Source organism: Erpetoichthys calabaricus, chromosome 3 (assembly GCF_900747795.2).
Source record: "Erpetoichthys calabaricus chromosome 3, fErpCal1.3, whole genome shotgun sequence".
NCBI classification, from domain to species: domain Eukaryota; kingdom Metazoa; phylum Chordata; class Cladistia; order Polypteriformes; family Polypteridae; genus Erpetoichthys; species Erpetoichthys calabaricus.
The window spans coordinates 199495032-199507328 of record NC_041396.2 but is presented as its reverse complement, the minus strand read 5'-3'; the positions used below and the strand labels follow the sequence as shown (position 1 = coordinate 199507328).

Below are 12297 nucleotides of genomic sequence, written 5' to 3'. Positions count from 1 at the left end.
CTGACTGGATGCTGTAGCAATAGGAGTTCAGTATGTTCAGTCCAAGTATTTCAGGAAAACTGGACACAGCTGCATATTGCCTTTGTATGTAGGCAAAAACAGGTCATGTATGTACCGGCACACTATTCAGAAACTGAATATAGTACCCTGGTCAGTTGGTTAATGGCTTCCTGCATGGTTGGAATGATGGAGTGAATATTCCTGACCTGTCAGCCAGTTATTTGAGAGGTATCAACAGGTAGCCGATATAAACTTACAAAAAATTAAACTCTTTACAGCAAATACGCAGTGTTCGCCTTCTTTAAAGGGAAGTAAATAGAGTCTGTACACAGTATTTATTACTTTTAAGGTTTAATATGTTTGTCACGTGCACTCGCATTATAATGTAGCAACTATGCTATGATGACTATGCATGTGGTGGTGCGGCACCAAGATGAAATAAAGAACATGATGGTGTAAGTTAACTATAGAAATGAGTACAGCCAGCTGATGCAATGGGTGGGCTGTAAGCTGTCGACTTGAACCAATAAGCACTGAGATACCAGACTTGCCCTGAGAGGTATCAGAGAGAAGGAGGGATGTGATAGAAGAAAAGTGATGAGTGTGGTAGTGTGACCGGGTGACTATTGTGAGTGAGAGCAGATGGAGGAAAAGTCTTGATTTTGATTCGCTATGTATAACTCCTCTTTCAACGTGAGTAACAGCAGCCAACGAAGCTTGGTAAATGGCCAGAACAGGGGGGAGGACTGTACATAATAAGAATATTGTTGCATTAATAAGTTAGTTCTTTTTATCATGTTTGACTCTTAACAACATAATGGACTGTATCTTGTAATGCTTTCTATTAGTTGTACTTTTCTTCTGTATATTCAGATGTAGACGATACCAAAAGTATACACTGGAATTTTCATGCAGTGGCCAGATCAGAATTTAGGATTGCAAAAATGATTGTTGTTTAATGTGCTAATATTAAGAGTTGTGAGTCATTCCCAGATTAAATACTAAAAAAAAAACAGGTATTTCCTAGATAGCTTATCTAGCTGAGCATACTTTACATGTCAATAAGAATTTGCAATTAAGAAAGCTTTTCTGGTATGGAGGGCTGAATTTTTTTGGCCTACATCATGGATGGCCAGATACAACAGAAAGTTTGTCTTTGTAGCAGGAAAGCTGTATAGTATGACCAATTTTATATCAAATGATCCATCTAGTTATAAAACAACAGTTTAAGTTGCATCTTTACTGCAATTTTCATTTTAGACACCTATATATTGGCTTATATTCGACACATTTATTTTGGACACCTTTTATTATACTTGGAGTTAACAATTTATTTACTCTGAACACATGATCTCATTCACTGCAGGCAATTGAAGAGACAAATGAGATATTTATAATCGAGTAAACTGGTGCCATAAAATATAATATTACTACACTGTCAGTTGTGTCCATGATGTCTAACAGATTGAACAATATAATCTGAAATTCACATAAATAAAATTAATATTACAAAACAAGTAATACAAAGACCTGTAGCAAAACAGAAGGGGAGATAAGTCAGCATGACATATAAGTGGAATGGGAGTAGTTGCAGTGTTATATGTAACCACTGTAGAAAATGCAGCATTTGTGTGTGGCAGAGTTGGCTTACCAGAGTTTTGTCAGAGTTTGTATTTAATACTTTGGGAACTAGTATTTCTGACAAGTATTCCTGTTTCATCTATGGTGGAATAGTAGCTAATGGACAACAAAATAGATTCACTGGCAGTTTAATATCATTTTAAACCTTTGCCTGTTTAAACAATATCTCATTTGTTTCTCTAAGCACATGGTCTTGTGTGCAGCAGAAATGTGTGAATGCAGAGACTCCTGTTAATGCAAGTATGTTTTACCACAGAATACATGTTTTTCTCACAGAAATTTTCATATGCCTGTGGTCAGCTTTGTCTGCAGTAATTGGGAAACCAGAAGAGTGCAGTTACTAGAGAACAGCTAGGGGTGGGCTGCTTGTGTTGTGCATTTTCCTACAGAAACTATGGAAGAGACATAAAAAAGTAAAGAATGGTGTATTTTTGGTCATCTTTAATGGGAAGTATTCAACATTTCACATTGTTACAGTTGGACACCATTGATTTAAGCAATAATGTTGCTTATCTTTTTGGTATGGCGCTCTTAATTTTAAGAATCATATGGACTTTTTTTCAAGTTGTCAAATTAAAAATCTGAAACCTTACAATTAGACATTATATAGTAGCCATAAGTTTGCAGTGATGAATCTGACAATCTGTGCATTGTTTGTGTCACATTTAGTGTAAAGTATGACGTTAATTATTGTAATTAATAAAACCATATGATAATTACACTAAATAAAACAATAAACTGTGTTTAGAATTATAATGCACAATGTTGCCTGAGTTTACATTGCCAAATGATAACTTTGTAGAACTACAGTCCTGCAAAGAACATGTTCTGTCTCATACTGTATGCTATAATAAAGAATTAAAAGTAATTGTAAACAGTTTCACTTGACTAAACAAAAATTTCTCAGTGAAGTTTTTCAAAGTATAAATTTTGGACAGATTAATACTTTACATTAATTACATTAATACTAACTACTTGGTACTTTTCACCTTAGTCATTTTCTCCCCCAAGAAAAAAAATGTGCAGAATGTTTCACACAGCTGTTCTACATCCTTTGTTTTGTTACTTTTCAGTTTCTAGAAATTAAAACGTGTAAGCACAAGGTTATTCCTTTTGAAATCAATACTGATTAAAACAATAATTGAGAATCACTTGTGATTAGTCGGTCGCTACTCTTGTTCCATATGCCCTTTCAAAATGGTATATATAGAAAACTCACCCCCCTCATTTTGTAGGCTAAAGATAAGGTAACTAATATATGCTAAAAGATGAGCAAATTCATAAACATGACTGAGTAGTTTGTTCAGAACTCCTACTTTTACTCAGTTATAATCAGTGGTTATCCCTGGCTAGAAATTGAAACGTAGGAGTGGTACTAATAACTTCAAATCTTAAGCACTACATCTACAGCAAAATTTACATTAACATCTATAAATGTTACATTTTTTCATTTATTTTATAAACTCATATATATTATTATAAAGTGTTCTTATAACATGGCATGATATATATTTACTTATTAAAATACTTTATTTTCCCATCCATTGTGGCCACTGTGAAAATGTGCTGGTTGTTACAGCTAAGCTAGTTTCCTGCAGATTAAGGCTCATATTTAAAATTGTCAAGGTTTTCAATTACTAATACCATTAACACAGAAATTGAAATAAGAAAAATATTATGAAACCATAGACAGTTTCTTTTTAGAAATGAAATAATAATGCATATTTCTGTATAGCATACTTCATTCTTAAGGCAAGGTTACTGTTAGTATCATAATAAACATTATCAATGACCGCAAAAACCAAAAGAAAGTAGCATTTGTTCTAACTGCCGGTCAGGCCACCTTGCATCTGTTTGTATGAAACATATATTATTAGTGGTCATGCAAAGTGATTATAGTTTCAGTCTCTAGATTTGTATGTGCATGTGTTTTAAATATTTATCAAGCTGAATAACAAATAACTTGACTTGTAAACAGTAAGTTTCAGCCCTAAGTGTTTTAATCAGTTATTTCCTAAAATACAAATTTTCCGCAACTGTCAATCTAAACATTGTACAGTGGCTGGTAATGTTTAAGACATTTTCCTATCTGAAATTAAGCATCTGAATTTATTCATTACTGACCATTTATTTTGAATGAAGATTTCTTATTTGGTCAAAAAAGAATTTGTCTGATATTCACTAAGGCAGATAGTGAAAGATACATGTTACATTATAATTAACAAATGTGTTTTGCACAAGAGTATGGTAAAATGGGAAATTGTAATTTTGTTCTCAGTTGAAAATGACATTGTAAAAAATAAAATAAATACTTTTATGTGCTTTTTTCAATCTTATTTTCTTTTGTTTCGTACTGATTATTGAAACATACATGAAGACCATGTATGCAGTATATTTACTAATTTTTTTTTTTTTTTTTTAAAACCTTGTTAGCCATTTTGCCAGGAAATAGAACTGAAAGTTGGTCAGGCCAAAGCACAGTAACGGTTTAAAAGTTATTAATAAAGAATTAGTTACATATTCACTTTAATGTTATACTTCTTTTGTAACTGTGACATATGAGGAAACTACACTAGAAAAATGGTGAGTTATGCGGCAAGATAATAGCTTATGTAGCCAAAACATTACGTATTTATATATATATAAAATGTTTAAGCAGCCAGTAAAACCCTTTTGGAATGCCATTTTGATGAAAGTGGCAAGTTACCCATACAAGAAATCATACTATTACAAGCTTAGGTTGTCACACTGGCACTTCCTTTGTTTATGTTTGTTATAGCTTTTTCAGTGATCACAAGATTCTATATCATCAACAGAGCACCTGACATTTTTTATATACTGTAGTTGTCCATTTATTATTTATTGATCCTGTAATTTAGTTATATTACTTGCTTGAACCTTGATTTACTAATGCTCATTGCTTTTATGTTTATGTATTTACTTAATATCAGAACACCCTCCTCATTCGAGGTCCCATATTCTCTGACACTGTACCCCTCAAACCATCAAACCTGCATATTTCTTTCAAGCATTTGAAATGTTTTGATTATGCATTCACTGGATTTATGAGTAGTTCTTATGAGATCCCTTTTTAAAAACATTTTGTATTATTGGGGACTCTATGACAGAAATCCGTGCTCTTTACTCTAATATATTACAAATTGGTATTTCTGCTAGAGGCTTCCACCAGACGCAGACTCTTTTTTTTGTATATAATCTTAATTTGGAGACTTGCCAACACTGTAATGCACTTTCTTCATGGACCATCATCATTCAGACAACTGACCTCAGTATCCTGAGCAAAGTAGATATCTGATTTTACTGTCACTTGAGTGTTACAAGCTAATTTTTTGGTCCTTGAAGTTAATAACATATGTTGTTTGTAGACCTCACTGATATCTGCTGATAATTTTTGAAAGTAATCAGAGAAGATGTATCTTAGGCCTTTATCAAGACTGAAACTCTGGGTAGAAGTAATTTAAAAGTTTTGTTTGTATGTAAATACTTTTGCCAAAGTTTTCTTTAGAAGGAGTATTTTGTTGTGGTATTGTTCATAGATAAACTAATATGTTAAAATAATCATTTGTGTCATTGAGATCAAAGCATTTTACATACTGTACTTTTTGTTTTCTCTTAATGCATTGTGTTAATTCAGCCTGTTCCATTGAGTTAATATTTAAAATTTTAATTTTAAATAAATTTGAAATATTAACACAATCTTTTAATTTATTTTTTTTTTATTTTAATTTCTAAAATGACTTCCTGTTGATTAGTGCTTTCTTTAATTGAATCCATCGAACTTTCACATCTTGTGTATCTCCGATACATAGCAAATTGAGCAAAGCAATATAAAGGTCCTGAAGGAAAAGGGCTTTATATGTTCAACATTAAAAAGTGTTTAGGTCATCTTATCTTGACTGTGACTTTTTGAGTTGGAAATAAACCAAGAGTAATCTTAACATTGAATAGACATTGCGCCAGCTGCCTTCAGAAATTAGAAAGTGGCACATTAAATCACTTCATGATTATGTGATGCCTACTATGATTAATAAAAATTTATGATGTGGACTATGAATAAGAACACACAAAATTAATTCTATTCATTAAAACCAGGTCATTATATACAAAAACTTTTGCTGTACTGTAGTTGTCAGTGTGAGTGGCCGTTGAACAACCTCATGACCATCCAATAACAAACAAAGCTGAATCTAGTGGTGTGAGTGCTAATGATCCTGTATTGTTTTTTAGAAATCAGTAGGAAAAAAGTGACTTGGAGGGGTAGCTAGAGTCTTTGTTAAAAAAAGTTTACTTTTCTTTGGCAGTTTGCGGTATATGTGTTTTGAACAGAAGATTTATGTGTGCCAGTAATATTCTGTGCTGACTTGGCCCCCTCTGTAGTGCTTTTATTTTCCCTGTAGTGCTTTTATTATTCCATGTTTCTTTTTATGTTTAACTTTTACTTGTGGTGTAGTATATTGTGTCCTCTTGATGGAAATATGACCTAACGAGTAAGGTGACTGGTTTTGGTGTAGTCCATATTAATGTTGCCACATTCACTTTGAGAATGAAACAGCAACTTTGATGGGCTTCACTGATGAAGAATCTGTGGACAGAGTTAGTTGCTTATCCGAAAACGTTTCATTGTCTAACTAGTATGAAATCTAGTTGTATATGTAGTGTCATATGCCCGAGTGTTTAGGTTAAGGTCAGTTTAAGGGCAGAGCATTGACTAATTAATATTCTCCCAGCAGTGGCGTCAGTAGCTCTTCAAGGCCAGTTTGTAAGGAAGCATAAAAATGCATCAAAAACTGACCTGTTGCAAACTGAAGTTGTATCTTAGGAAACTGGGATAATATAATTAATATAATTCAGTCATTGATTTTTAGTAACACATGGAAAAACCATCAGGAAGATGTGTGACATCAGAGAAAAAATAATAATCTGAAGGGATTAGAATTAGAGTATCTAACGTGTATCTGCAAACCTCTTTGCATCTAATTTTATATTTTTAAAGTTGTGATAATGTTTTTAAATGACATGTTTATGTGGCTAACTTAACACCTCATTCAGACTAGACATATGTGGTAAATAAATAATTCACAGAAAAGGGACATACAGTAGTCTCTTTATTTCTTTTCTGCCAGGTAAGTTTTTTTGAAATATTTAAATATTAATGTTTTCCCTTAAATATTTTAAAAGTGCATTGAGAAGACATACAGTATATTACTAGCTGAATTAAGTGTTGGACGTTATTAAAGGGACATACAGTAGTCTCTTTATTTCTTTTCTGCCAGGTAAGTTTTTTTGAAATATTTAAATATTAATGTTTTCCCTTAAATATTTTAAAAGTGCATTGAGAAGACATACAGTATATTACTAGCTGAATTAAGTGTTGGACGTTATTAATTTTATTTATTATGGATATTTTAAAAATAATCTAGGTAAAACATTAAGAAAATTTCTGTCTTTGAACAGATAAATTTGATCAGTTCTGGGCTATAAATCGAAAGTTAATGGAATATCCTGCAGAAGAGGGAGGATTTCGATACATTCCTTTCCGGATTTATCAGGTAACAGTTTTCATACCCTTTCAGTTTTTTAACACTTATAAAAATGCAACTTAAAATACATTTAAGTAGTGTTTTCTATTATATATTCCATTTCTATTATCTATTTTACACCATTTTACACAATTTTTTTCAACCGTTCTTCTGTACGAATAAAAAATAATTGAGTTTAGACCTTTTGTCACAGCAAATCTGTATTGTTCTGTTTATTTTATAATATCTTATTTGGATGATTGTATTACATAAAGTAACCTCAGGTATGTAGTCCTGATGCTGAGAAAGAAGTACTTAGTGTATGCTCGCAGCACTGAAGGAGATTTGCTTACTTTGACCACTGTCAAGCTATGCTTGAAGCTGTTGTCCTGTGGGGCACATATCACACAAGGTATTAACTCTCAGAACCTTGTCTTCTGATTCTGTTGTGGCTTTGGGTAAGCTAGACCCTTTCCTTTCAGTGTTTCTGCCAATTTCGAAGTTCCTTTTAATAGTGTAAGGAACTGTACTCGGGTTGTCTGATCAAACTACACTATTTGAATATAATTCAATTTTATTTATTTTTTTTATTTTTTTTGAAGAAAAAAAGGTCCTATTCGAAGGCAGAAGTTGACATTTGACATTTGGTAAAGGCACGGTTGTTTGTTTTACCTGCACCAGTTTTAGCATCAAATTACTGAAGACACGCTGTGCAAAGCTGTAATATTTTGCACATCTATTTTTGCACTTCCATTTCCACAATCAGCTATTTCGTATTTTTGAATAGTTAGCTTGTCATCTTTATTAGTAAAACTTAGAGCTAAATCCCTTCACAATGTAGTTTCTTTTTTGAATCACACAAGTGTGCTTCATTTTTTTAAATGCTTTTCTGGAGCCCTGAAAGTATCATTTTGCAACTGCTTCTGTCCTATTCACTCTTAAACCTGAGATCCCTGACTTAAAGTAAATGGAAAAATTCTGATTTGTCTTTTGTTGTATTTTAAAATAGGAGGTTTGTTTAACCGCTCTTTGTCTCATCCGTCACCTAGGACCAGTTTGCCTTGGGTGGCCCTACCAGGGGCATAATGCCCCGGACAACAGAGCTCCTAGGGTCATTGGGACACGCAAACCCCTCCACCACGATAAGGTGGCGGTTAAAGGAGGGGCTCTGTTGTCCGGGGCTTTATGCCCCTGGTAGGGCCACCCAAGGCAAACTGGTCCTAGGTGAGGGATGAGACAAAGAGCGGTTAAACAAACCTCCTATGATGAAAAACAATTTTGGACGGCATTTTCCCTTACCCGGACGCGGGTCACCAGGGCCCCACTCTGGAGCCAGGCCTGGAGGTGGGGCTCGATGGCGAGCGCCTGGTGGCCGGGCCTGCACCCATGGGGCTCGGCCGGGCACAGCCCGAAGAGGCATTGTGGGTCCCCCTTCCCATGGGCTCACCACCTATGGGAGGGGCCAAGGAGGTCGGGTGCAGTGTGAGTTGGGTGGTGGCCGAAGGCGGGGACCTTGGCGGTCCGATCCTCGGCTACAGAAGCTGGCTCTTGGGACGTGGAATGTCACCTCTCTGAAGGGGAAGGAGCCTGAGCTTGTGCGCGAAGTTGAGAGGTTCCGGCTAGATATAGTCGGACTCACCTCGACGCACAGCTTGGACTCTGGAACCAATCTCCTTGAGAGGGGCTGGACTCTCTACCACTCTGGAGTTGCCCCCGGTGAGAGGCGCCGAGCGGGTGTGGGTATACTTATTGCCCCCCGACTTGGAGCCTGTACATTGGGGTTTACCCCGGTGGACGAGAGGGTAGCCTCCCTTCGCCTTCGGGTGGGGGGACGGGTCCTAACTGTTGTTTGTGCGTATGCACCGAACAGCAGTTCGGAGTACCCACCTTTTTTGGAGTCCCTGGAGGGGGTGCTAGAGGGCATACCTTCTGGGGACTCCCTTGTTCTGCTGGGAGACTTCAATGCTCACGTGGGCAATGACAGTGAGACCTGGAAGGGCGTGATTGGGAGGAATGGCCCCCCCGATCTGAACCCGAGCGGTGTTTTGTTATTGGACTTCTGTGCTCGTCTCTGATTGTCCATAATGAACACTATGTTCAAGCATAGGGGTGTTCATATGTGCACTTGGCACCAGGACACCCTAGGCCTCAGTTCGATGATCGACTTTGTGGTCGTGTCGTCGGACTTGCGGCCACATGTCTTGGACACTCTGGTGAAGAGAAGGGCGGAGCTGTCAACTGATCACCACCTGGTGGTGAGTTGGCTTCGATGGTGGGGGAGGATGCCGGTCAGGCGTGGTAGGCCAAAACGTGTTGTGAGGGTCTGCTGGGAACGTCTGGCAGAGCCCCCTGTCAGAAGTAGCTTCAACTCCCACCTCCGGCAGAACTTCGACCACATCCCGAGGGAGGTGGGGGGGACATTGAGTCCGAATGGGCCATGTTCCGTGCCTCTATTGTTGAGGCAGCTGACCGGAGCTGTGGTCGGTGCCTGTCGTGGCGGCAATCCCCGAACCCATTGGTGGACACCGGCGGTGAAGGATGCCGTCAAGCTGAAGGAGGAGTCCTACAGGACCCTTTTGTCCTGTGGGACCCTGGAGGCAGCTGATAGGTACCGGCAGGCCAAGCGGAATGTGGCTTTGGTGGTTGCTGAGGCAAAAACTCGGGCGTGGGAGGAGTTTGGGGAGGCCATGGAGAACGACTTTCGGACGGCTTCGAGGAGATTCTGGTCCACCATCCGGCGTGTCAGGAAGGGGAAGCAGTGCAGTGTCAACACTGTATATGGTGGGGATGGTGCGCTGCTGACCTCGACTCGGGACGTTGTGGGTCGGTGGGGGGAGTACTTCGAAGACCTCCTCAATCCCATTAACATGCCTTCCAATGAGGAAGCAGAGCCTGGGGACTCAGAGGTGGGCTCCCCCATCTCTGGGACTGAGGTCACCGAGTTGGTCAAAAAACTCCTTGGTGGCAGGGCCCCGGGGGTGGATGAGATACACCCGGAGTTCCTCAAGGCTCTGGATGTTGTAGGACTGTCTTGGTTGACACGCCTCTGCAACATCGCATGGACATCAGGGACAGTGCCTCTGGATTGGCAGACCGGGGTGGTGGTCCCCCTCTTTAAGAAGGGGGATCGGAGGGTGTGTTCCAACTACAGAGGGATCACACTCCTCAGCCTCCCTGGAAAAGTCTATTCAGGGGTCCTGGAGAGGAGGGTCCGTCGGATAGTCGAGCCTCGGATTCAGGAGGAACAGTGTGGTTTTCGTCCTGGTCGCGGAACAGTGGACCAGCTCTATACCCTTAGCAGGGTCCTGGAGGGTGCATGGGAGTTTGCCCAACCAGTCTACATGTGTTTTGTGGACTTGGAAAAGGCATTCGACCGTGTCCCTCGGGGAATCCTGTGGGGGGTACTCCGAGAGTATGGGGTACCGGCCCCCCTGATAAGGGCTGTTCGGTCCCTGTACGATCGGTGAAGAGCTTGGTCCGCATTGCCGGCAGTAAGTCGAACCCGTTTCCAGTGAGAGTTGGACTCCGCCAGGGCTGCCCTTTGTCACAGATTCTGTTCATAACTTTTATGGACAGAATTTCTAGGCGCAGCCAGGGTGTTGAGGGGGTCCAGTTTGGTGGGCTCAGGATTGGGTCACTGCTTTTTGCAGATGATGTTGTCCTGTTTGCTTCATCAGGCCGTGATCTTCAGCTCTCTCTGGATCGGTTCGCAGCCGAGTGTGAAGCGGCTGGGATGAGAATCAGCACCTCCAAATCCGAGACCATGGTCCTCAGCTGGAAAAGGGTGGAGTGCCCTCTCAGGGTTGGTAGCGAGATCCTGCCCCAAGTGGAGGAGTTCAAGTATCTCGGGGTCTTGTTCACGAGTGAGGGAAGAATGGAGCGTGAGATCGACAGGCGGATCGGTGCGGCATCCGCAGTAATGCGGGCGCTGCATCGGTCTGTCGTGGTGAAAAAGGAGCTGAGCCGCAAGGCAAAGCTCTCAATTTACCAGTCGATCTATGTTCCTACCCTCACCTATGGTCATGAACTATGGGTAGTGACCGAAAGAACAAGATCGCGAATACAAGCGGCTGAAATGAGTTTCCTCCGCAGGGTGTCTGGGCTTTCCCTTAAAGATAGGGTGAGAAGCTCAGTCATCTGGGAGGGGCTCAGAGTAGAGCCGCTGCTCCTCCGCATCGAGAGGAGTCAGATGAGGTGGCTCGGGCATCTGATCAGGATGCCTCATGGACGCCTCCCTGGTGAGGTGTTCCGGGCACGTCTAACCGGGAGGAGGCCCCGGGGAAGACCCAGGACACGCTGGAGGGACTATGTCTCTCGACTGGCCTGGGAACGCCTTGGGATTCTCCCGGAAGAGCTAGAAGAAGTGGCCGGGGAGAGGGAAGTCTGGGCATCTCTGCTCAAGCTGCTGCCCCCGCGACCCGACCTCGGATAAGCGGGAGACAATGGATGGATGGATGGATGTATTTTAAAATTCCTGCTTTAAAGAGCCAGCACACTGTGTCCTACAATTAGCCACAATCTTATTTGTCTGCCATTTTGTTACAAAATGCCTAAAACAATGAGGTATAGTTTAATATACTGTATGTTTAATTCACCTGAAATAAAATATTGCTGCATATTTAAAGGAGAAAAAAAGTAGAACAATTGTGCAAACCCTAAGAAACCCTGACTTGATACTGTGACAATCAAATAAGATACACAAGAGTTACATTTCTAGGTGAAGTCCACAGGTGCCAGGCTTTTTATTCTGAATGCCATGATATACTGTACCCTACCAAAATAATTAAGTAAGTATGACTTTGACCTGCCTGCTTGTTTCTCACCCTGTGGCAGTCTTACTACCTGACATGTATTCTTTGTGATCCTTGTCAGGACAGCAAGCCATAAAAGCAGCCACAGAAAGGAGCTTAAACTCTTATGAGCCACACATGCTGGCACCGTGCTCTGCTGCATTATTATTAATATTTTTTACTTTTTTCCACTGGGTATGTTGCTGCAAATCACAAAGTGCTAATGACAGTGTGCTGCAAACATATTTTAATGTGCATTTACCAGATTACCACTAGGACTGTTTTTTGCTGCTGGTGTTTGTTCTTGCCGTGCAGCAGTCACTATA

General features: G+C 39.9%; 1 protein-coding gene across 3 annotated transcripts in view; it reads left to right on the top strand.

Annotated features, from left to right (window-relative positions):
• The window catches only part of atg5 (ATG5 autophagy related 5 homolog (S. cerevisiae)), a 182619-nt gene that overhangs the window by 56718 nt on the left and 113604 nt on the right, over positions 1-12297 (top strand). For all 3 annotated transcript variants that reach the window (XM_028797652.2, XM_051924807.1, XM_051924806.1), the window contains one exon: positions 7117-7211. In XM_028797652.2, the coding sequence (XP_028653485.1) occupies positions 7117-7211 (95 nt within the window). The remainder of the gene's footprint in view (positions 1-7116; positions 7212-12297) is intronic.